The sequence below is a fragment of the Chamaea fasciata genome, unplaced genomic scaffold (genome assembly GCF_029207755.1).
Source record: "Chamaea fasciata isolate MVZ Bird 193981 ecotype frontalis unplaced genomic scaffold, bChaFas1.0.hap1 SCAF_2, whole genome shotgun sequence".
Taxonomy (NCBI): Eukaryota; Metazoa; Chordata; class Aves; order Passeriformes; family Sylviidae; genus Chamaea; species Chamaea fasciata.
This window is the reverse complement of record NW_027094087.1, coordinates 5,285,566-5,309,968: the sequence shown is the minus strand read 5'-3', so window position 1 is coordinate 5,309,968 and position 24,403 is coordinate 5,285,566. Positions and strand designations below refer to the sequence as shown.

At 43.9% G+C, this 24,403-nt stretch overlaps 1 protein-coding gene across 2 annotated transcripts; it reads right to left on the bottom strand.

The window, feature by feature from the left end:
• Positions 1-177: 177 nt before the first annotated feature.
• On the bottom strand, positions 178-16,658 carry GPR89B (G protein-coupled receptor 89B). Of its 2 annotated transcripts, none has more exons than XM_066208340.1 (14): positions 16,588-16,658; positions 14,171-14,230; positions 13,309-13,412; positions 11,686-11,792; positions 10,796-10,897; positions 7,870-7,990; positions 7,544-7,624; positions 4,249-4,358; positions 3,212-3,300; positions 2,735-2,827; positions 2,334-2,429; positions 1,687-1,776; positions 1,021-1,086; positions 178-868 (listed from the first exon to the last, which is right to left on the bottom strand). In XM_066208340.1, exons 1-14 carry the CDS (start codon positions 16,627-16,629, stop codon positions 662-664), a joined length of 1,368 nt encoding a protein of 455 aa, XP_066064437.1. In that variant the 5' UTR covers positions 16,630-16,658; the 3' UTR covers positions 178-661. The 2 variants fall into 2 exon arrangements, with proteins under 2 accessions (XP_066064437.1, XP_066064441.1); XM_066208344.1 differs by lacking the exon at positions 16,588-16,658 and adding an exon at positions 16,296-16,338.
• Positions 16,659-24,403: the final 7,745 nt, after the last annotated feature.

The following is a 24,403-nucleotide window of genomic DNA, read 5'->3' as shown; positions in this document are numbered from 1 at the left end:
AGAGAAAGTAAATCTCCAATTCCTAAGGATAGTAGGTGATACTAGTGATACACACTAGCACAAACTGCATACAGAAATGGAGTTCTCTCCACTTCTGCCAGACAGCAAATCCTAACCACCTTCTGGCTCAAATCCAGCCAGATCTTTGGGACTGACAAAAAACAACCGATACTTGCATATTACAAAAGCTTATTTAATTACACAGACTCAAACATTCAGTTCCAGAATTGCTGTCCTCCAAATCCCAATTATGAGTTGATTTTCAAAAGAAAAATCACATTTCTTGGTGCCTTCTCTGAACATGTTTTTCCAACAGTAGGAGGTGTTCCCTCAGCCAGCCTACCACAGAAGTTCTGATGCCCCTGGATAGTGGCGAATCCAGGATTGCTTTTACTGCTTGGCAATGAACTGTTTCAAGTTAAAGACACACACCCCCATCCCTTCCAGCTGTGGCACTGAACAAAATGAGCCACAGAGCTTGATGATGACCCGTGTGGAGGTTCAAGGAGCCAGAACACGCAGGGCAGTCCTGTCTCTCCAAGTTTTGCAGTTACACTGGCAGAACACACAGAGCAGTCCTGTCTCTCCAGTTCTGCAATCCACAGGAGTTGCAGCAGTGCAGCTGACAGGACAGAGAGCAGTGCATGGCTGCAGCTCTGCCTCAGAGGGCCATATGCTTTTCTGGGGCTTGTTTGTGTGCTAAATAGAGAAAGAGGATACTGGAGAGGGCACTGACTAGGAATATCACATCAAACCAACGGTGATAGAAGTTGAACTGGAGCTCTCCCAGGACTTCTGTAATGATGGTGCGGTATTCCGGGGGCATGCTCATGCGGATCAGCAGCACCGAGGACACAAAGTACATTCCCTGGAAGTTAAAAAACAGGGACAGCAGTTATTGCTTCACCACAGGCTCTGGGGCTAAGGGGGCAGCACACAAAGATACTGTTATGTGTTTAAACACACACAAAGTATGCAGCAGAAATGCACATGGGTGTGCCCGCGGTGCTCCATACTCACCATTATTTGTGCTAACAGCAGAACAATAACATTGGAGGACTTGCTGCTGGAAATGGCATAGAAAAACTAGGGAAAAAATACCAAAAAACACTGGAAATAAGCAGTTAGGTAAATATGATGGGCCTTAGGACAGCATGAAAGGTACATACCATTCAATACCTTTTCATCTAAAAATACCCAATCAAAACCATACATTCCAGAGGGCTACCTGTAGCCTACTGTCATAAACCCAAAACTTTCACAAAGCCTAGCCTGAAACATCAATCTCCCCCAGCCAGTTACATCTTGTGTTAAAAATCACAAAACAATACAGAGAAGTTTAAGCACAGGTACCAAAGGCCAGGTCAAGTCAGTGAGTCACATGTCTGTTGAATTAATGCCTTTCAGTCTTACCAGCAGCTTAAATCAAGTAATCACTATTTCATCAACCTTACCAATAAGCCTTGGCTCCAGCATCATTTTGAACCCTTGCTTCCATTTAGCATCTTATTTAATACTTAGATGCCTTCCTGACAGAGACTGGGGAAATATCCTGCAAAAGGTATTCTTCCTACCTTCCTCCCTCTGCAAGAATTTATATTCAGATATTTAAACATAAATGCATACTGAAAAAGATCTGATAATTAATTTCTCTTTGTAAAACCACTTAAGAGTCCTAGTTCTTACCTTTGTAAGTGTGATTAACAACCCTCTAATAGAGGTAACAATGATTATTCCAACAAGAATAAAGGAAATGTGCTGAGACCAGAATTTGACCTGTATCAACAAGAAGAACACAGTTAAAACTTTAACACTAACCTCATTTACATCACATTGTATAGCTGCCAATTCTTCAGGGGTTTTGTCTCTCCTATTTGTACACAGGTTTATATAACAGACATTTTCACAAATGTATTAGCAACTGTTTACTCCAAACACAAGAGAAGGAGAGTTTGTTTATACCAATCCCAAAGAACCCTATTTTCACAGGGATATGTTTTAAGTGTAAATGACAGAATAACTATTTGCATAAACAATCAGAATTACTCTGTAGCTGAATGTCTCAATCTAAGCAGATTGTCTAATGTGCTTCCATTTCTCCAAAACAACAACAAAAAAAATCACTGCCTCTCTGGAAAGACCACATCCATCACCATCTCAGCATAAAATCAGTGTGAAAACAATGCTCATGGTGCATTTTCCTTTCCCCCTCAGTAAGCCAAAAGCCAAAGCCACATTCTCAGGGTCTATCGCTTTCTCCCTAGCAGCAGGATGATTTTATTTAGATAAGATATGAATTGCTGAAAAGGCTGTAAGAATTAATAAAGGCTCACATCAAACTGGATTCCCAGGTAATTTACAGTGATCTCAATTCCTCTTGTGACTGGATCAGTCTTCCCCACACGGTCAAATACAATATTGATGGTAGCCTGCAAGAGAGATGGATTAACATTCAAGCAAAAAGGCAAAAGCGTTTCTCACTCTCACAGGTGAAGCTCATGCACGACTATTCCACTGTACCACCAAGGAAAGGGCAGACATGGTCAGACTGCCAAAGAAGGCACAAAACACATCCATGTAAGAATTACTGGTCTGATGCTCTATAGAAAAACCCAGATCTAGAGCTTTATGTCAACCAAGGGCCAGTTTCTTTCAGAATTTCTGGATTTTAAAGAAATCTATGCAGAGTATATTTGTATATATCCACATAAAATGCAATAAAACATTTACATACCATGAAGATTTTCCAGACACAATAGATGGAGAAAAAATAACCCAAAAAGTTGAAGTATTTTCCCTGGAAAGTTTTGGAATACTCTATTCTCTCCTGGAAATAGAAAAAAAGGGAGAGGGAGTAGAATATAAAAAAATACGTAATTTTCACAATCACCCACAACATAAAATTGTAACGGAGCACCAACAGTAGCAAACACAGCCCTTTCTATATTTTTAATTCAAACGTTTCTGAACTCCAAAGTGTGAATTCATAAGCTTGTGAATGGTTATAGAGGCATGGGGAAGACTGAGGGGATGGATCTGAACTGGAAGGGAAGTGTCATCTAGCCCTGAAGTTAAAGAAACAGATCTTCACTCCACTGCATTACATTTCATCATTTACTTATTGAACAGGTTTCAATTTCTCCTAACACATGCACTCTTTCAAACCACTCTGACCTCCCAACACCCATCTGGGCAATTATTTGCTGGGTACCTTTGTTGCATGCAAGTCAGCAGTTTCCAGGAAAAGCTGCCGACTCAGTTCTTCCAGGGCATCCACTTCTTGCTGGATAAGGGACAGATCTGGCAAACCAACATAGTCAAGGCTAGAACACATCATGAATTCTTAATTAAGAACAAAACATTGTCTACCTTCAGCCCAAGGGCCACATCTAATGGTTTGGTCTCTTCTTAGATCCAGATCAGCTTTGTCATTCAGTCCTCATGCTTCTCATTAATACAGCACCAAAGAAATCTCTGATACACACTGCTCCAGTTTAAGGAGGTAGGCAGGACACAGTATTTAGACAGTCATGCAACAAACTATTTCTTTGCCTGGGAAACACATCACAGAATACAACCAGAGCTCTCAAAAACTGCTGCTCCACTTTGATCTGTGTCCCCTGCCACTGAAGTGCATCTCACAAGATGTCATCTCAGATCATCTTCATAAACAAAACCGCTGAGTAACTGCTCAAAGAGATTAGTGATTTCTATGAAGAGTCTGTCAAATAGCCAAATTCTGATTTTAGCAGCTAGTGTGAGAGGAAGAAGAATCCTCAGCCTCAAACATGCAAAATGCACACTTCAACTGGTCTGACAGAAAACCTTGGTAAGCAACTCTGTTAGAGGAGTACAGACCCTTGTCATTCCCATGAGATTCCTTCTACAGGGAAGGCCAAAACTGGATTATCTTTAAGGTCCCTTCTAACCCAAATCATTTGATGATTCTGTGGTAAATAAGCACATCAAGTGTCCCCTGATACACTGGTATACCTTACCCATGGTGATGCAACAGAACATTTACAGAGCAGGGCAGGAGCATAAAACTTCTGCCTGTGTCACAGTAAAACTGCCCAAGGCCCAGGCAAAAGATCAGAGAGTGCTGGAGAACACACTTAGTAGACATTAGGCTTGAAATGTGTTGAAACACAAATGTTTTGTGACTATCCCAACTAACACTCTACCTCTCAAACAAAGAAAGCTGGATCCACCTCTCAAGGCAGGTGCCAGCATGCAGATGAAGGATACTTTCACTGCCGGGAACAGATGTTGTAACACTTTTTATCATTCCCCAGAAGCCAGTGGGTCTGTTATGCACTTCTCCTCTCTGGAACATTGTCCTGTGAGCCACTGCTATCCTGAAAGAACAGAAAACACAAGTCCTTAGGAATATAATATTTTTACGAAAAATCAGAACAAGAAAAAAAAAAAAATCCACCAGATTCTTAGAAGATGCTGTTAAACTAAATTCACCAAAAAGAGATGACCCTTTTTTCTTCCCCTAAACACCAATCCCACTACATAAAATTATCTTGATTAGCTCTGGAGTAGAGCCTAGATCTAATCAAGTGAGATTCAATGAGACACTTCCATTCAGAATCCTGTTTCAATCCTAAAGGGATTTAAACCCAGTTAAAAATTCAGAATTCAAATGGATTTATTAGTCATATGGTTAGCTGCTTTCCTCTCCTCGAACACATGACTGTGTTATCTCAAGTTCAGGAATTAGAAGACTTCTCCTGCTCCTCCCTCCCCTGGACACCTCTCCTTTATCACTGCACATCCGCCTTTTCCACAGAGCTATGAGCTCTGGATGGTGTGCAGAGCACTCTCTGGTATGCTGTCACTCACTGCTGGGCTGCATGACAAGCTGTTATGAAGCAGAAACACACAAATCCATTCTTGGACTGAACCACTGGATGCTTCAGGCGATCTGAATGTGACTCCTGAAGTTAATTCCAACACTCCAGCAGCAGCTGCCTATCGTCCCTCACACTTCCATGTGCACCACAGCATAATCCCCACGAGCTGTGTTGGCTTCTGGTCTTGTTTCCTCACATTTCTCCCCACTGAAATCTGTGAGCAAGTTATCCATTCCTAAGCTGAAGACTATTCACAGGATTCGGAGGATGATCCACAATTCTGTAGTGTTCAGTCCCTTTCTTGTAGCTGCAGCCAGCATTGCTGCATTTGGCACTGAGCCCTCTTCAAGGCTGTTGATAAGCAGTGTAATAAAAAAAAAAATTACAAATCATTCCATCATTCCTTTCACAACAGCAAAAGAAACACCCTTGGGGCACCCTATATACACATAAAAGCACATATGGCCACAGACTACAAATAAGAGATCCTGGAATCCTGATAGCTGCCAAATGTAAGAAATGCATTTTTAATCCTTGCTTTCTTCACAGTACAGATTCACATGGTCCATCCCAAATGATTCACACCATTGCAGCAAAACTGCAGCAATATCCAGGTGAAGCACAAGGCTATAGCTGCACAAAGGCAGATCTTCTCTTTTGAGAGGTGGCAGGGATCTCTGTATCCACAGAGCGGCCAGGAGCTCTGGAGACCTCACAGAAAGGATCCACAGGCAAACCCCACACACTCTGTGCACGCAGATGGGTAATGATGTTATGTGATATCTGTGTGTCACATCAGCTGATCTGACTCTAACATGATCCCAACGAAGCAATGCAATCAGAATGCTGGCATTTCAAACCTGAGGCTTAGCTATGCCACACCTGCAAGAATGAGGATAAAGACTGACAGCCTTAGAGGTGAGTTTCCATAAGGCTTTACTTGACTGTGCTCAGGAAGGAGAGAAAAGTGATTCCAGTGCTAAAACCATCAGGGCAAACAACTTTCACCAACTATCTCCTACTGACTAGAAAGCCAGCATGGATAAGGGTTGGCATGAGAAGAAATGTCAGGATCAGCAAAAAAACCAAAAAGCTTTATGTTCTATTGCCTTAGAACTCTTGTGCTCACTGGTAAGTTCTGAACTATAAGTAGTACTGAGAAGGTGGCCAGCACATCACTGACAATTTATGGAACTGTAGCATTTACCCTGCACTGGAAAAAACTGCTATTCCCACTTGTTCTGCCAATTACTTGGTTGCAGTTGGACTGAAACATATCTAACCTTTTAAATTTGTCTTTATATGAGCAACTAGTCCAATCATGCAAGCCACTGCTCCCTGTCAAAGCAAAAGAGAGCAAAATCTACAGAACTCAAGCTTCTGCTATTTCTTGCAGTTCTGAGACTACGTAGGTTTGCAGTCTGTTTGGAGGTTTTTGCTGGGTTTTTTTAAAATACATATACACAAGCTTCATTATAATTCCCAAGTGATTAATACACAGCTCTTCATAATGGTGAGGAAGTTGCCATATTCAGAAGATTTCCTGGCGATAGGAAGGCAAGAAAGTGCTAGTTAGTTACAAGCCATTGCTATCTTGACTTTTGCCCCAACATAACTCTCCCTGGACCACAAGTCCAAATACACTGAACGAAACAAAAGAGCAGAGCCAGAAACAGCACTATCTTTTAACTCCAAAGGCAGTCTTTTAGTGTGCTTCCAGTCAATTAAATCAATTAAACCTGAGTAATTAAATTCTCTCACTACTTACCATCTTACACACGACCACAAATACAGAGTTAACTGCTGTTCACCACTTAACATTTTCAAAGGGGAAGGAGGTTATGCTTTAACTACACTTCCATCAGCTAATACTCATCAGCAGATACACACATGGTGATGAATTTGGCAAGGTTAAGCAATCCAAAAGCTCCCCTGCACATGTTAAAAGGTTCCATTGAAACATTAAGGTATCAAAAGTAAAGTCTGGGAGACTGTTGTGTCAGACAGTCAAACCTTTGCAGTGACTCCAGTAACTGGATTTGTTCTGCACTACGAGCAAGACATGAAATACCTTATATTGATATGAAATATGCAGACAAAAACCTTTTCAGTGAAATTACATTGTTTCTGAAAGTAGGTTTTTTTATCTTGGGGGATATGGAATAAGCTAAACCAATGCCAGCAGAGCTCTGATGGCACACTTGTGTACTACAGGATATCCACATGAGCAACGTTCTGCAGTTCTGCAAAACTTAACCAACATAAACTTTGCTGTTTGCAAGAATATAACTATGCCCACACCAGCTTACTACCCTGCTTCAGCTTTGAGCAGGATCCACATGTACAAACCACTTGCTGTCCTGAAACCATGAGTAAGAGCCAGCTGCGGTGGCCTAAAGGTCCCTGACTTGGCAGGAGAGAAAGGTGCCCATCCTACAGATTAGTTACGCTGCCAGCAGGGAGTTACAAATGGTCTTGGGAGCCTGATCTGTGCCACTGCAGCCACAAAGGGCACCACTTAGTGACAAAAACAGTCATGTATCAGGCCAGAACAAAACATGACACAGCTCAACCCAATTCAGATTTCAAAATCCATCTTACGCCACTTCAAGAACCATGTTTTACCCTACTGACTGCAAATCCATGAGATAAATAATTCTGTGCCACTGTTGTCCTCTCACCTTTTTTTCTTGCTAACTATCATGTCCATAGTCTGAAGGAGCCGTCGCTCCAGAGCCAGAATATCTGCATCTGTCACATTCCTGCAAAATAAAGACCCCAAATGAGACCTGCTACCCCATTTCAGAGGAGATGTGCACATGCCCATGAGACAAAGAAATGCCTGTATAAGGGGAATATGCAGAGGCAGTGGAAATGGTTCTATCATGCAGACATGACAACAGCTAGATTCAGAAATAAAGTAACAAAAAAAATTGAAACAATGCCACAGGAAAAGCAAAAAACAATCTCAAAAAGCTGGACAAGTATTTCACAAGGCTGCAGTTACCTGAGAAAGTAGGACATGTAGGTGTATGGACAGTTGACAGCCCCAAATCCTGACAGCAAAGCCATGAGTGTCACCCCAATCACACCAACACGGCTGATGAGCTGTTCTATAGACAGGATTCCTGAGGGAGGGAAAAACATGGCATCAGCAATCTTGCTCTCTTCACTCTGCTCCACACTTGATGCCTTCCTAACACAACACAGAGCTGCTTAATTAATCTGACTGCCTTCCCACTGCAATGACCCCAGGTAACAGGAAGGACGGACAGGGACTAGGAGAAGAAAGGGGTAGGAAGTCTCCCTCAGAAATCACATTACCATGCTTAGAAACAGGGATGGGGAACTCCAGCTACGAAGAAACTTAAGGCAGATATATGGATATGTGGAGAGGACTAAACATCAGTATTTTGGTTCCAAACTAATAAAATATGTTTAACATTTGCTGAGGTGGGAACACAGATCATCCACCAGGCACTTATAAAGCAGTGCCTTCCATAAAGACACTTCTGCAATTATCAGCAATTACTACCAAACCAGTTGGCGCTGGCCTAAAAATGTCTGAACCCCCAATCCACTGGAAGTGACCCTTCCAGATCAGATACAAGCTGTGCTGGTAGGACAGTGAAGTTGGGAAGCTTAAGCTGCTCCTGGCTGTTCAGTGTTCATCTGCTTGACACAAACACATTGAGGTGACCACCAACCAGGTCTTCTACCTGAGCACCAAACACGTAATTCAACATGAACATCAAGCCTGTGCTATAACCATCACCAAGAACTGAAGCTGCATTTCCTTCTCAAACACAGACCTCAACCTGCCTTCCCAGGACACAGTGCCACGTGTAGTTACCACCACATACTTTTTAGGGAGCTGGTTATAGAGCAGCTGCCACACACAGCACATTTAGAGCTTACACGATTGCAAAGCCGAGATGGCTGAGCGCCAAGCCACATTTCATGCTTCAGAGAAGTGGAATGAATGATGAAAACAAGGCAAAAAGACTTCACAAAGGGAAACCGAGACACCCAGTCATGTGCAGCTGCACAGAGATTTACAGGAGCTACAGAATGTGCTACAATACACTGGCCTTTTGCCCCACACACTGTCAGACTAAAGCACTTCAAACAGAGGTGCCTTCAAAATGACATGACATTCCACTGGTTGGAGCAATGCTTCCCCATGAAACTCACACACAAAGCAAATGAGTGTTCCATCAACTTAAGGTAAGAGCTTCATTAGAATACTGGTGTGTCATTAGCAAAACCTTCCTTCTACTACAAGCTCCCAAACTCAGGTTTGTTAAAAAAAGCTGCAGTACAAGGGAGCCCTTGTACAATGGTGCACTTCTCAGCTGCAGGACACTGCCATCCCCATCCCCACCTGGCTGAATCGGGTCACCACTACCTGATGAAACCCACAGAAGCCTTGTCTGTACATGCAGGACAGCAGCACCCCAACAATACAGCAGGGAATAAACATGTAGAATCCTTTGCTCTAACCTCATGTCTACACCTGGTAGGACAAGGCACTGTAAAACTCTTAAGTGGAGGTATCACACCCTCTAAAGTACAATGAAAAACAGAAAACACCCTACTACCCATTCTGGAAATCTGCAGGTGTTACACAGCCTCCCAGAACCTTCTGTTCACCTGAAGAGGATTACCCAAACCCCATGGCTAAGTTTCCACTGGATCATTACATTCTGCCAACTCAAGCACCTTCTGCAGCTCACAATGGACACAGGTTTCTCTTGGCAGTGGAACTCTGGGCAGAGGGATCTGCGCTACCCATCAGCTGCTGGATTTCGGAGGCAAATGACACAATTACAAAACACAGACACTCATCTTTTCCTAGGAAACTTTTAGGATCACAGCTGAAAGGGTGAGCAGACCCTACACCAGTTGATATCCTTCAACTTCTCACGTGAGTATAGAGTCAAGCAGCTTCCCACAGAACAGAAGGACTAAGCTGAGCATTTTGTATGCAGACAGATATATTCACCAATTTCTGTGAAATGGACTGAATTTCACCTGTTGGGAGCAATATCCCAACAATATTCCAGTACAGGGGAAATTGAAGGGCGACAGGTAACACAGGTGACAAATAGTCTGGTTCTAACAGTGTTACAATCCTTCAGCACAGTCAGGTGCCTCAAGGGTTCAGCAGAGCCAGGCACAGGCTAACCCTGTTGGACCCAAGTGCCCACAGTATCTTCACACTGTAAATACTCATGACCACAACAGAAACACCCAAGCTAATTCTGCACACAAACAGCTCTGGCATCCAGCAGACACACTCCAGTCCCATGCAACTGGCATCCAGCAGACACACTCCAGTCCCATGCAACTGCACACCCTCTGGGCTTAGGCACAGCAGGAATCTGTACTAAAGCCAGCACAACTGCCAGGCCCATTGCTGGCTGCAGTCTGGGCAGCTCCAGTGTTCAGGCACACTGGACACAACTGGACAGCCACTCATGCTAAACTCATCTGATTTCAGTCACAAGAAAAAAAAACCTGACTAAAGAGAAGTCAGATGAAGGATTGGTTGCTGATGTTCTTCTTAAAAAAATGAGGTTTAGTCCCACAATAGAAAGAAGTGAATAAAAATTGTGATCAGTTTTGTGTGGAGATTAAGATTCTGTGTCCTCCAAAGTACACCATGTCCTTACATAGTCTAGGTTCAGTTAGGACTTACTTCGTTCAAGTTTTCCTGTGGTACTGGAAGAAAACTAATGAAAGTAATCCAGATTCATCCACCTATTTCTGTCAGTCTCACATTGCAGATTTCAAAGCAGAGCAGACCCTCAGTTGCAAGAACTTTCTATAGTCCCAGCTGCAGAGCTGAGATAATAACAGCTCCAAAATGAAAATGAAATAACAAAGCCTATTTGCAGGAGGGAAGAAATCAGCAAGAAAATGAAACTCACCGTGTTTTGGGCTGAGGATAGGAAAGGGATCCCCCAGCTTCCAGAAGAAATACATGAATGTCAACCACACAACACACGCAAAAAGTAGTTTTTGTCTGTGCACTAATGGAGAGGAAAAAGGCAGTGTTTACAATGGATTTTAAACTTGAGGGCTTTTTATAGCTTGCAACATTTCTACACTGATCTAAATGCTACTTTGAGAACAGGTGGCCAAAGCAGGTGTCACCTGACAGAGCTACAGCTTGCAGTGAGTACCCCTTCACCTCCCACAAGGCTCCACTGTCCACATGGCACCACTTCACTTCTTCCTTCTTGTGTGATCTTGAACATCAATGTTAAGTATTTCATCTTCATGGCAAGACTACACATTTAATATTCCCAACCTACATGCCTAAGCTTCACACAAAAGAGTGATGAGTATCAACAGCTTAAGTGTCCATTAGCTCATGGAAGAGGCCTCATCCAGACACAGTAGAAACAAAAAAAAACCAAAAGTAATTTACTGAGCCTTTCTGCTTCAGAAGTGATTTATTGAGCTCCTCTGCCTCATTTCTTTCGCCCCCTAGCAGAACAACACAGCCTTGCCAAGAGTTGCAGAGTTTGGCTGCAAGCTTAAAAGTGCAAAGGAACAAATCCCAGTAATATTGCTCTGAAGTGTTCAACTTTGCTGAAACCCATGAAGAAAAGCAGCATTTTCTGGGGCCATGTAAAGCATCTCCTGACTGTTCAATGAATGGTTCATGATAAAGCATGAAGCTCCAAAGAGAAGGTATTTAGCCAGAACACAGCCAGGGCAAGGAGGGAGGTACAAGGACAATGACCAAAATTTTTTCTCATTTGTACTCCTAGTCTCAAATTAGCAGCTCCCCTGCCACAAAACAAGTACTCACATAATCTGATATTGCTCACAACAAAGTAACCAATGTAGAAGGGCACCATGAAGACCAGGATGAGCAAAATGACACACAGGTTCAGCTTCCAATGAAAATATCGAGAGCTGAAATAAAGCCAAAACACTGATTAGCATGATATCATAACACAACAAATTTCTCAAAGAAAACTGCATGTCAGTGAAATCTTTTCAACTACATCAACCAATGAATAATATTGGCTTAGCATATAGAATACTCTGGATTTTTTTTTTTTTATTAGGGTAAAGGAGAGGGAGTTGTTTGGTTTGGGGTTTTGTAGGGTTTTGTTTTTAAATACAGAGGTCAAGAATGTGTATTTAAAACTAAACAACTATCCAGAAAACCAGGCTGGGTATTTTATCAAATACTGTATTTTCTGTGGTGACTAATGCCAGTTGCAGCATGATTCATGTGACTGCTCATCTACTTGAACAGTAAATCAAAACTAAGTATAAGCAGTAATTAATTTTCTAATGAACAGCTGAGTCAAAAAAGAGGTAATTCATATTGAAAAGACTAAAAATATTTAACGTTGACAATTCAGCATGTTTCACTTCAGAGTGAATTGTCTCATCTGCAAGACTTTGCAAAGCAAGGTTTTATAAATACATATATAGATCAACATATCAATACCCCTCTGACCAAATTAAGAGTAGTCAAATGCAGGTGAGATTGACCTTGGCTGAACTGACCTTTCACTTTACTTGAACAGAAAAATATATGTCTGCATTCCCAACATTAACTCATATCCTCTTTATCCTCAGGGAAGAAGAAATTACAAGAATCTTTGCCACTTTTTCCTAACTGATTCAGAAGCAAACATTTTTATCTATAGTGAAGTTTAGCCCTTTACTGAAGCTTATAAAAGCAATCTCCTCAGTGATCTCTCTGCTGCCGGCCCCACATATTAATAACATACAGAACTGAAATTACTTTTCATCAGTTCTGTACTTCTTGCCTTTCAACCCATTTGTCTGCTCTCTCACACTTGTATGATCAGACAGAATAGGAAGAAACCCAACATAGCCTCTACGTGTTATTGTTCTATCTGCTCTTTCCTACTGACTTCCAAAGAAGACAGCTTTTAACATCCCCTTCATGTAGAAGTCCTCACCCTATTGTCAAGGGGGGATTCACCTTTGATTCGCAAATCCTGTATTGTTACAGACGTAGCTTTCACTCCACGGTTAGCTTCACATCTTATTCACTCCTCTGACCACAAAAGAAAAACCAGTGCTTAAAGTTTCTGTAGTCTTCAGCATCTGAAAAATGCTCTTAGCATGATCTGAAGAGTTACAATACTGCCAGAGAAGAAATCATTTCTTTTAACTTCACAAATGGAGAAAATCAAAGGCTAAAGCCTTGCCCTAAGGACCTAGACCAATTGTTAATAGCAATTGCAAGGAAAATCGGAAGCTTATGGCTGCTAGTCCCATGCTCTGTCAAATAAACAAATGTTGCTGTACAAACATCTTCACTGAGTTGTTGGCAGTTTTCTCCCATGATTACCCCAATCCAAGACTAAGCTATTAATTTAGAAGTTGGACTGAAGACACTGCAGAGCACAAGGCAGGCCAGTCCCCAGTGGGCTCCCAGACTCACCTGCTGTTCAGCACCCCCAAAATCTCAAAGATGATGAGTTCAAACATGGTGCAAGAGAAGGCAAAAGTCACAGAGAAGATCACCTGGACCACGTATTGTCGCACCTGCAATGCAGAGAACAATCCAGAGACACTGGGCATTGACATTTCTGGAATGGCATCCTGATATCCCTCAGCTAACAAAACAAATCACAAGGTATGCTGGCCCACAACTTGGGCTCTTGCTTAAAGGCACCAAGCCCTTTACCTGCTTAGGAGGAAGCCAAAAGCATCTTGGAAAACAGAGGGCAAACTCATACACTAAGAGAGCTCTTTGATATTAACCTTGGATTCAAAAACAAAATCCACATCAGAAAAACTGTTGGGGTCTGAATTTGGTTTGCACTTAAACCACCTTTGACCTAGACTACAATCTCATACTCCACTGTGGATAAGAGAATGGCATTTTTATCCCATCTGAGCCTCATAACCAACTCAGCTGCAACTGACACATCACACTGAGTTTAAAGTAAACCACTGGATTTGATTTTGTCTCAAAAATTTTACTTTATATAAGGTGGGCTTACTAGGGCAAAAGGCAAAACACTTCCCTCAGTTTACTATTATCCTTGCATCTCCTCCACATTTCTTTTTATTTAACATAGCCAGTATGGAGACTTTCAGTGGCCACAGAAGAACCCATTTCCACAGATATCCAGGAGTCTTTCAAAGAGAAGCACAAGAGGAAATTAAAAAGAAAGTAACTGCAGGTAAGATAAAAGGGATTAAAGTAAGGAATAAGGCTAAATGCAGTTTAAAAAACATTTCTATAATTGGGAGTAATTTTTTACAATAGAAACTTTCATTACAAGTCTGTTTCTTACCTCATAATCCTTGAAGAGCTTTCGCATGAAGAAGAGCCACCCAAATCCAAAGAACAACACCTGCAGAAGAGATGAGGCACTCAACATTTGCACCCTGCAACTCGCCAAACACAAACCCACTGCTCTGCTGACTGTAAATTAAATAAATGGAAGGAGAAGAGCTAACCCAAAGTACCCAAGATCCCAGAAGATTAAAATTTGCCACAGCAACATGGAAAAAAATTGTATTTTAAACATCCAAGTGTAGCAGACACAAAAGGCTATGGCCTTAAGGAAGACCTAGTCAAGACAACAGAGTTTGGTGTTCCTAAATTCTCAGAATTCCTCAGTTCCTGGCCTGCCAGAATCCTGTGCAGTGTTGATCCTTGTTTCACTCTTGTAATCTACAGAATTAAAGCCTATGGGTTTCTTTACAGAAAATACAGAAATGGAGGCAAAGTAAACACTTGAATGTCTGCCACACACACATCTTATAGAGATGAGTAAATTTTATAAAAACATCTGCTGTCTCCTGTAGACTAGAAGGTGCTTGTGAATTTTTTGTACGTCTGGTGAGACACTGACACATTGCGGGTGAAAGGTGCTGCAATTGTCTCTGAGGTGGGGAAAAGGCAGTGCTGAATGCCTCAAACCACAATCTGGAGCTGCAGAAAGCCACACGGACAAGGCAGGTGAAGCAGAAAAAGCCAACAGCACTTTGCATTTCAGTGGTTGTGAAGGCACATTACGTCCAAGTTTCTTCACACTCCTGAAGGGATCAACTTCATATCACAGCTATTCTACAAATGACTTCAATGAAGAAAATACAAACTGAACAAGGTGGCCAAAACAGCAATTACCTGTCTTGAGAGAGTTAAAGGGGACTGTGCTGCCAGGCCTCCTGTGAGTAGCCCCATCTATTCCTCATAAGACTGAGAGGGAGTGCAATGATTTAAAAGAGCCCAAGTAAGAGAATTCAGGAAACACTCAGTATTTTTTACAGAAGTAGCTCTGATCAAGGCAAAGCCAAAATTCAGTATATGTCAGACATCAAGGAATAAAGTCAGTGTATCTCCTCAGAGCACATGGAAGCCGCCAGAGCTTTCTGCCCACCCTGCCGTGGAGATGGGAAATATTCAAAGACAAAAACAAAGGAACTATTGTGGATTACTTCCCTGCACATCAGAAGTACCCATAGTGGCAAAGGCAACACACTAACATGATTTACAGACAAGGAATATCTGGAATACTGGGTAAGAAGATCAAACACAGTTGCCTTGAAAGAACAACTGAAACAGGAATGAGGTCGAATGAGTGACTGGTAACACCTGGCAAAACTTGTTTGAGGAGGACTTCAGACTTTAAAGTGGCTGCTAGCAAAAAGGAAAGATATTCCATGAGCCTCATATCTACAGGTCATCAGTTAAAGAAGTATGATAAGCAAATGAGATCTACATAAAGCAATTCCACATTTAACAGTGGGAAGGAGAAAAAAGGTAGAGACAAACTTTTCAAAAAGAAGTAGGAGAAAAAAGAAGAGATAAGAACAATTACAGAAACCTGAACATGAAGATTCGACTCCCTTCGTGTTAGGGACTGTACAAAAGCAAAGAAAGACATTTTAGTAAAAGTTCACGCTCTAAGACACTGCAGTTGAATGTGACATGTAAACTCGGCAAAGCCTTGAGCATTCGACAATTACATGCAGCGGCTTGAACATCTAACTTGGTAGTGCTAAAGATGATGAGAGGATTCAAAGCTGCCATCAGAAATGAAAGAAAAGCTATTAGATAAGTTAGAGCTCAGAACTCAAAGCAAAAAAGTGGGAGTTTTTGTTCTGGGTGAACTGTTAACAGCACCAAAGCTACGCTCAAGCCACCAAGAGTGAAAAAGGACGTTTTAAGCAAAACTCAAAGCATTATAAAATAGGAGGGCACTGTTCTTCTAAGAAACGGCCAGAAGTAGTCCTGAAAATTGTCAGCAATTAGGGCTGTGCGTTGAAGTCTACCCAAGACAACCACTTGCTGCTGAGAGGAGAAGGGTTCCTTTTCCTCAGCTCACCCCTCATCACTACGACACAAAACTTTCACACCAGCTCAGAAGCTTAAATCAGACCCCTCTGTGAACCACCTAAACGCATTTTCACCTGGCCCAACTGCCTAGGATCGGCCCGGTTGAGAAATAAACCAAGCACTCAGTAGGGATCAGCAAGATGAACTTCCCTGGCTGCTCCAAGTGGAGGAAATTAAATCTAAACCCGAACGGAGCTCCGCTCGGCCCGGCCCCCCTGAGGGGCCGCGCGCCCCCAGGCACCGCCCCCGCGTTTCTCCCGCAGGGACACGGCGCAGGGAAAGGGAATCCCGGTGACGGCGGGACCGCCCCGCTCCCCCGCTCTTCTCCCGGCCGGAGGCAGCAGCGGAGGGGAAGGGGTGGGCTACCTGCGAGGTGAACATGATGCTGGAGTCGATGAGGAAGCTCATGGCGGCGCCCACGGCTGCCCGCTCCGCCCCGCCCGCCGCGCTTCCGGCTCCGGTGGCGGCGGCGCGCAGGCGTGTGGGCGCGTGCCCCGGCCACGGCGCCCCGCCCTCCTCACGGCGGGGGCGGGGCCAAGGGGCGGGGCAATGCGGGGAGGCTCCGCCCCCCGCCGGGACCTGCCCCAACGAGGGGAGCATGGCGGTCCCGGGGTGCGGGAGGGGAGTGGGGATGTTCGCGACGCTGAGCCCTTCGCCTGCCCCTTCGAAGCTCGGCGCAGGTGCTGCCCACAGGAGCCGCGGGAAGGGCACCCGCTGCTGGCCTGGGAGCAGCAGGAGGTGTGCGAGGCACAGCAAGAAGGGGAGGGTGGACACCGACCTCTGGGGTCCCCAGCCCAAGAGGGACATGGGAGCAAGTCCAGAGGAAACCACCGAGTTAATTGGGGGGATGGAGCACCACTCCTGCGACAAAAGGCTGAGAAAATTGGGATTGTTCAACCTGCAGAAGAGACGGCTTAGGGATCATCTAATTGCAGCCTTAAAGTGTCTGAAGGGAGCCTGCAAGAAAGATGGAAAGGGGCTTTGTACGAGAGCATGGACTGACAGAACAAGGGGGAATGGATTCAAACTGAAAGCGGGCAGGTTTAGGTTAAACGTTGCAAAGAAATTCTTTACTGTAAGGATGGTGAGGCACTGGAACAGGTTTCCCAGAGATTCGGCCGCCCCATCCCTGGAAGTGTTTAAGGCCAGATTGGGTGAATCTCTGAGCAACCTGTCTAGTGGGTGATGTCCCCGTCCACGACAGGGGTGTGGAACTGGATGATCTTTAAGGTCTCTTAAAGACCCAAACAATTCTGTGATTCTGCTATTCTACCACCGCTGTGACTCCTCTGCAGGGGCCGGGCAGCAGTGAGTGGCCCTTGGCACAACACCACGACTGCTCCTGGCCCATCTTGCCCGCTAAGGGGAGATTGATCTCCTGCATGGAGCCCTCTCCATCCTCCCTCCACGCCCAGCACTGCGTGCGGACGCCTTTCAAGACTTGCAATTAGAGTTATGTCAAGGAACGGAGCCAGAAGGGAAGCAAAAGTGCAGACAGGGAATTTCCTGATAGCTATCGGTGTGAGATCCAATCCTTCATGTCACAGTCATGTTCCCACTTGACCTTCATGGCGTCTGAATCTTTTCTCTTTTTTTCCTCTTAAAAACACACCTTGAGGAAATGGCCTCAAGTGGCACCAGGAGACATTTAGATTAGACTTTAGGGAAAAAAATTCACAGAAAAGATTGTAAAACATTGGAACAGACTGCGCGGGGAAGCGGTGGATCACCATCCCTGGAAATGTTTGAAAAACATGGATATGGCTCTTGAGGACATGGTTTGATGGTGGTGCTGGGTTTGCAGTTGGACTTGATGATCTTGGAGGCCTTTTCCAACGTTAAGGATTCTGATTCTATGATTTTAGCCATTGCCACTCAAAACTCTCTGTATTCAGAATAATAAAGCAGAAGAGAAGAATCGAGTTGTGAGTTTAACAAAGCACAGAGCCCCTGCTGACTGAAAATCAGCAAACTTTATTCATTGCAACTCATTTCACTAGGAAAACAAATCTATGGTCATGCCAAATCACCAGATTAGTCCCACTACTCTCTGATTGTTTGGCTTTCTGTCTTGCTCTCAGACTTCTTGGTTTGAAACTTGTCTCCTTGTCTGCAGCATTGCAAAGAGAAGAAAACATTCATCTTTCACAGAGAAATTAACTGGGGGAGCAGGTTATTGTATCTGATCTGAGACCTTTTATTTTACAGCTTCTGGTATCACTGCCAGTTAATGCAGATCTGAGATCAGCCTGTTCTTTCTTTCTGTATCTGCTACGTAGAAGCTGTTCTTTCCAATAGTGATGAGATTCCTGAGTTTGGAGGGATTTGTGGTTGTTTTGTTCCATGTTGGTAGGTTGTGGGGCAAGGTTAGCTGTTGGTTGCCTTTTAGAGACCGAGGTTAACAGGAAATCCTTTAAAAATAAGTTAAACAGAGCCAAATTCTGCTCTTGTTTGTGCCTTGGCAACTCAACTTCCACACAAGGGTAAAAAACAAGGCAGAGTTTGGTCACAGTTCTTAAACTTTCTTCTCTGCATGTTTTTGGAAATAGGCTTGAAACATGCCTCTGCTTAGCTGTAAATCACTGATAGAGAAACACGCAGGGAACAAGTTAATTCCTACAGGAAAAACCCAGCCCTACACCCGCCTCTCAGCCCCAGGACTTCTCCTTCAGGGAAGGCAAAAAGTGTGAAAAGAAAATGGGGCATTCCTTTTGTGCTGTTCCTCCTTAGATAGTCGCTGATGTGCATCTGTGGGGAGAAGGCTCCGTGGCCCTCCACAGGTACAGAGGCAGCTCCTTAGTTGTGGTTATTCTTCCCCATATTACAGTGAATGAGGCTATTTTATGTTCAGTTTGTAGAGAGAACCAAAATCAAGCCTTTTATGTAAAACAGGAAGGTGCAGCATACTGAATTAAATCATGGGGTTTGGCCAATAGTATATTTAGAAATCACACAGGTTTCCAGAAGGTGCTACGGGGCATATTTATGATAAATTGCCTTAGCTGGCAGCCAGCCACCCATTTTCTTTTCTCTCCAGAGGTTTTCATAAACAAGAACTCTGAAGCTGGAAGGATTCCCACATAGTTCTGATTTCTGCATTTCTTTTGAGTTTATTTTTGATGAGTTCAGGTGATGATGTTCACTTGGCAATTCATGGATTCCTTTACAGGGTTGTCTATGACTCTTTTGTGAACTAACATGTATGTATTGAAAAACGTACCTGAGCATTTTTTTATATAGCTTTTCCACCTTGGAAGCCAATAAATGACTGGTTTGCTTTCACTGTACCAGGCTGGATCTAGCAAGGCGAAGGCTAACAGTCTTTGTTTTTATCAAAATGTTCTGTCAGTAGCTCTGTAATCACCATTTCTATTCAGTGCTGCTTCATCCCAGATCAGCAAGCTTTAAAGCACACAGGTTTTTTGTTGACAGAATGTTAAAATGCAGTCCTCTGCACTTTCAGATGGATTTAAAGGCACACTTGACACTGAAGTTAAAATTGGAAAGACCTAAGCTGCTATATTTTCGTGATTTTATCTGTGGACAACCATACTCTCTTTTTTCTTTTTTTCTTTTTTTTTTTTTTTATTTGTAATGCTTTTTCCAAACCAGTTACACAACACGATTCTGGCTTCAAGCACCTTTTGTAGCTACCAAACATCAGTTCACAGAATCATAGAATAGTTTGGGTTGGAAGGGACCTTGAAGACCATCCAGTTCCAACCCCCCGCCATGGGCAGGGACACTTTTCATCAGACCAGGCTGCTCAGAGCTCCATCCAACCTGGCCTTGAACACTGGAAGAGCTGACTCTGTGTGTGCATCAGCCTCTGCCGGTGCCTGGGGAGGTGGTGTGGCCTTTGGGACAGCCCAAACCAGCTCCACCAGAGCACCCCGGGAGGCAGAAGTGCCCTACGCACGTCATTCCACCACGCAGTGGCTGCACTGAGCTTTCAACTTGGGATATCCCATGGGATAGATAGTTCAGGCTGGAAGGCATCACCTGGCCCAACCTTCAGCTCAATGCAGAGTCAGATTAGGATGCTCAGTGCTTTTCCCAGCCGAGCTTCATCCCCCAAGGATGAAGATCCCACCATGTCTCTGGGCACCTGCTTTAGTGCTGAACCACTCTCCATTTGAACATTTTTTTTCCTTGTCAGAGTTTTTTTAGCCAAAATTTTCCTTTGCTGCTCATTGTGATTGTTGTCTCTGGTCTTTTGCTGTGCACCTCTGTCAAGAGTCTGCCTCCATCTTCCCTGGAATTCCTCCCCCCTTAGGAACCTGAAGAAAGCACTTAGGGCTCCCAATGCCCTCAGCCCCCTCCTCTCCAGGCTGAACAAACCTCCCGTGTCTCTTTGTACAGCAGGCTACTGAGAGGAAAGCTTCAGTTGTTGACAGATACATAAGTCTTGCCTCTTCTACTGAAATAGGTTGGTGCCAAGCTGGTGGCAAGGAAAGGACTGTGTGCCAGGCTATGTCTTGGCAAGCCGACACATACTCGCTTGCCATGGTTACTGCTCAGCTGTGTAAGCACATTGGGTGTTGGCAAAAAGCCCTTCCTGAGCCATGTTAAAAGGTACAGCACACACAGAGGCCAAGGAATGGCAATGTCATTCTGTTGGGGGGAAAGATTATTCCAATACTTCGACAAGTCCCCTGATTTTGGTGCATTTATCCAGCCCTGGCCCTCAGGAAATCTGGCACCATATACTGTTTTATCGCAGCTGCCTTGGGCTTACAGGAAGGCTTTAGTGTAGTACTCATGGATGTTCCTGTCTTTACTAAACAAAACTAAGCCTAGGCTAGGATTACTTTCGGTTGTCAGCCTGAAAAGCCATTTTCTATACAAAACAGCAAACTGCCACTTTTTTTTTTCAGCACTCTGTGACACAGCCGCTCTTTAATGTAAAACTGCACAGTCAGTGAGTTACTGAGCAGCAGGAGAGATGGGACTTCCCCCATCAGTATATTTAGAAATATATGTATCTAGGCCCACACAGACCTAGAGAGCAGAGATCCCCCAAATCTCTCCTCTCCTGCAGGAGGAGGAATCTGCACCTCACTGTTTTTCACCACTGGGAGACTGTGGGTGTCGGTCTCTGTTGCGCTGAGTGGTTCAAAACAGAAGCCCAGCAATATTCTGTATGATACAACCCTCTCCCACATGCCTTGCCAGCACCTTAAAACTGTCAGAGCTCCACCAACCTGAACCAAGTGCTCCAGGAGCTGCCTTATTTAAGCACAAATGCTGCCCAAGAATGGATGCCAGGGATGGAGAAGAGGGGTCCACGTCACCACACTGTCACCACAGCTTCATACGTGGCCTTGGCTAAGGTGGGAGAGATGGGTGAGGGAATCAATAAAGTCTTTTTGACCCATGGCAAATCCACATCCATGTTAATGTTGCCAGTGCAGTGCAGTGTTCACATCTCCAAACTATTGCCCTTCTGATCGAGGAGTCATATATTACCCAATTTAGCAGTTCTGCCAAGAAATAACAAGGATACCATGCATTTCAGCAGTGCTTTTCATCAGATCATTCCTACTTACTTTACAAACAGGATTAAGGAAGCCTCACAACATCCCTGTGAGGTAGGTGGAAATTCTTACACCCATTTTACAGGTGGAGAAAACAGGCACTGAGAGGTAAAGTGATTATCACAGCAAGTCAGAAGCAGAGCTGGAAATAAATCTAAGATTATTATCCTAGGTCCACTGCTCTAGACACTAGAGAACACCAACCCCCACGTGCTATTGTAAGCTAAGAGACTACCTTGCTCTTCTACTTTCACCTCCTTTGGTGATTTTGACACTTGCATCTTATGCTCCTTGCAGAGAGCCATGTGATCAGTTAGGAATTTATTTGCACAGGGAGCCAAGGGGGTAAACACACCTTTAAATGATCCAGGCATGGCTCTAATTGTCCAGTGATTTCCCCCTTCCCAAGGAAATAATATTCCCCAATCATCATATATATCTCTATGTTTTGCTAAGTTTTTTTTTGAGTAGAATCATACACTGAATCCACAGCTCTGAAGCTGTTATACATCTTCACTAGGAATTTCTTGAAAAAATTATTAAGTTTGTCTCATTGAGAAGGAATAAAGCACATTTATATGCCATCACATCCAGAAATAGCAATAATCCTTTGCTCATCTGTAGGGCCTTCCATCCAAGGACCTCCCTTTCCACAACTAGCACAACATGTCAGGCCTCACATCATCATTGTAAGGTAGAAAATGATTCCCAATTGCACAGGAAGGAAGAATGACTTGCTGACAGTCCCACAGTGATTTCCTTGCGGAGATGAGGCTGAGTGCCAGAAGACTGGACTGTTCCCTGCCCCGTTTGCCGAGCAGCACTGTCCTGATGCCGTGGCCCATGCTTGGTGGCTACAGATTCACTGCCAGCCTGGCAGAGTACTTGAAAACTGGCTTTTAAAAAAAAACCCTTAAAATCAAGAAGCAGTTGAGTGGATGCAGGAGTAAAATGCCAACTTCTCCTTGTGCTGTTGGGGACCCAGAGGAAAAAAGGAGCATTCCTGAGGCAGCTGTGAGAGAACTACAGTGTCCGTGGAGTACACTGCACATGGTGCATTTTTACTGAGGCTGTCCAGTGGAAAAGGACATAATTAACATGTGGTGATCAAAGACTGCCCTGCCTCACAGTCATGTGGTGAACCACATACTCCTGATGAACAAGCACTCATCCTTAAGTAGTCTTGTAGTCTAATGAATGTATGAATGTCAGAGATCAGGAGTGGAATTGTTGAGTAATTAGAAGTCAACAGGGGTGGGTGTGATTCAGCCAGTCCAGTACCTTGGTATCTGGAAGGGTCAGATGCTTTGATGCAGATACCTCATACTAAACTGTTACGAGGTTGTGGTTTTTACCTGCAGGAAAGTATGTTTCCAACCCCCTGCAACAAGGGGGCTGGTTGATGCTTAGAATCATTCAAACTCTCTTATCTCTTTCTGTGGAGAAAATAAAATAGATCCCATCTACTGTAAGTGTGGTGATTGTGTGTAAGCGTGGTGGTTTAGATCATCTAAATCTTAGCCCTTCCTTTAGTTCTAGTATCTTGAACTGGGCAGAGTGGACTCTTCCTGCTGAAAACCATTCTCTTTCCTCAGTTGTGATAACAGTTCTCCTGTTTCTATATTAAGAGAGTGGATAAATGGTAGACTCCAGGCTCTCTCCCTGCATGTATTGCTTTGTCATATTCCTTCCCAAAACTGAGGAGGGACCTTCCAGTCTTCCTTCACAAGGAAAGACACCCAACAGCCTTTGTCTAAGGAATAAAGGTTTTGACCTCAGGTTGGGAACATACACAGGCCCAAGAGGAGCAAAAGGATGTGGTGAAGAAAAGAAAAAAGAAAAAAAAATAAAGAAAAAAAAAAAATAAAAAAGAAGAAGAAGAGGTGGCACCTCTGTGGCGCTGAAGAATCCCAATGCACCTTACAAACTTTCTACATATGTACAGTTTATCATCACTCAGCAGCGGAGTCCGGCCACCTTGGCAGCTGCGTGGCCAGGCAGGGAACTCCATCGACTCCACCAGAGGGGTGGGATCAGGAGTGACAGGGCTGACTGTACCGGGGCTGCCCCGGACGGGACCCAAGCCTACCCAGGGCTCTCACAGACAGACACCCATTTGCCTTCCCTGGGCTTTGAGTCAGACCTGCTACAATGGGAGGCCGCAGGGGGTCTTTTCTAGCTAATGGCGGGATGAGTTTGATGCATTGTGCCAAAGACCTTTTTTTCCCTGACCTGGATTAGAGCCTGCCCTGGGAACAATGGGATGGGCTGCAGCCCAGCAGAAAGAATTTGCTGAGATGGCAGGGTCTGGGGTTTGCAGAGCAGAGCAGAGCAGAGTGCATACCTGCACTTTTTTGGCATGAGGCTCAGTTTGGGGGGACACAGCTGTTAACCTGAAGCTTTTGAACGCATTGCTGCACTGTCCCAGCCAAGAGTTGCTGCTGTAGTCCTAAAATTAGAAATCTGTATTAGACATCTAAACATTTGCAAGCACATCATTTTCTGCCTTCTGTAAAAAAAGACTTTTCTGAGTCTCTGAGAACTCTGTACAGACCTGTTGGCACAAAAGGTCTAAATCATCTTTTGAAAGGCATTGTCTTACTTGAGGGAGACTTTGGCATTTAATGGAGAAGTAGCCCACCGAA

Coding starts and splice junctions, on each gene's coding strand:
- GPR89B (XM_066208340.1), bottom strand. CDS start 16,629: ATGAGCTTCCTCATCGACTCCAGCATCATGTTCACCTCGCAG. Junction 11,793..13,308: donor TTGGGGGTGCTGAACAGCAG/GTGAGTCTGGGA, acceptor GCTTTATTTCAG/CTCTCGATATTTTCATTGGA. Junction 1,777..2,333: donor ACCTGGGAATCCAGTTTGAT/GTGAGCCTTTAT, acceptor TTGTTGATACAG/GTCAAATTCTGGTCTCAGCA.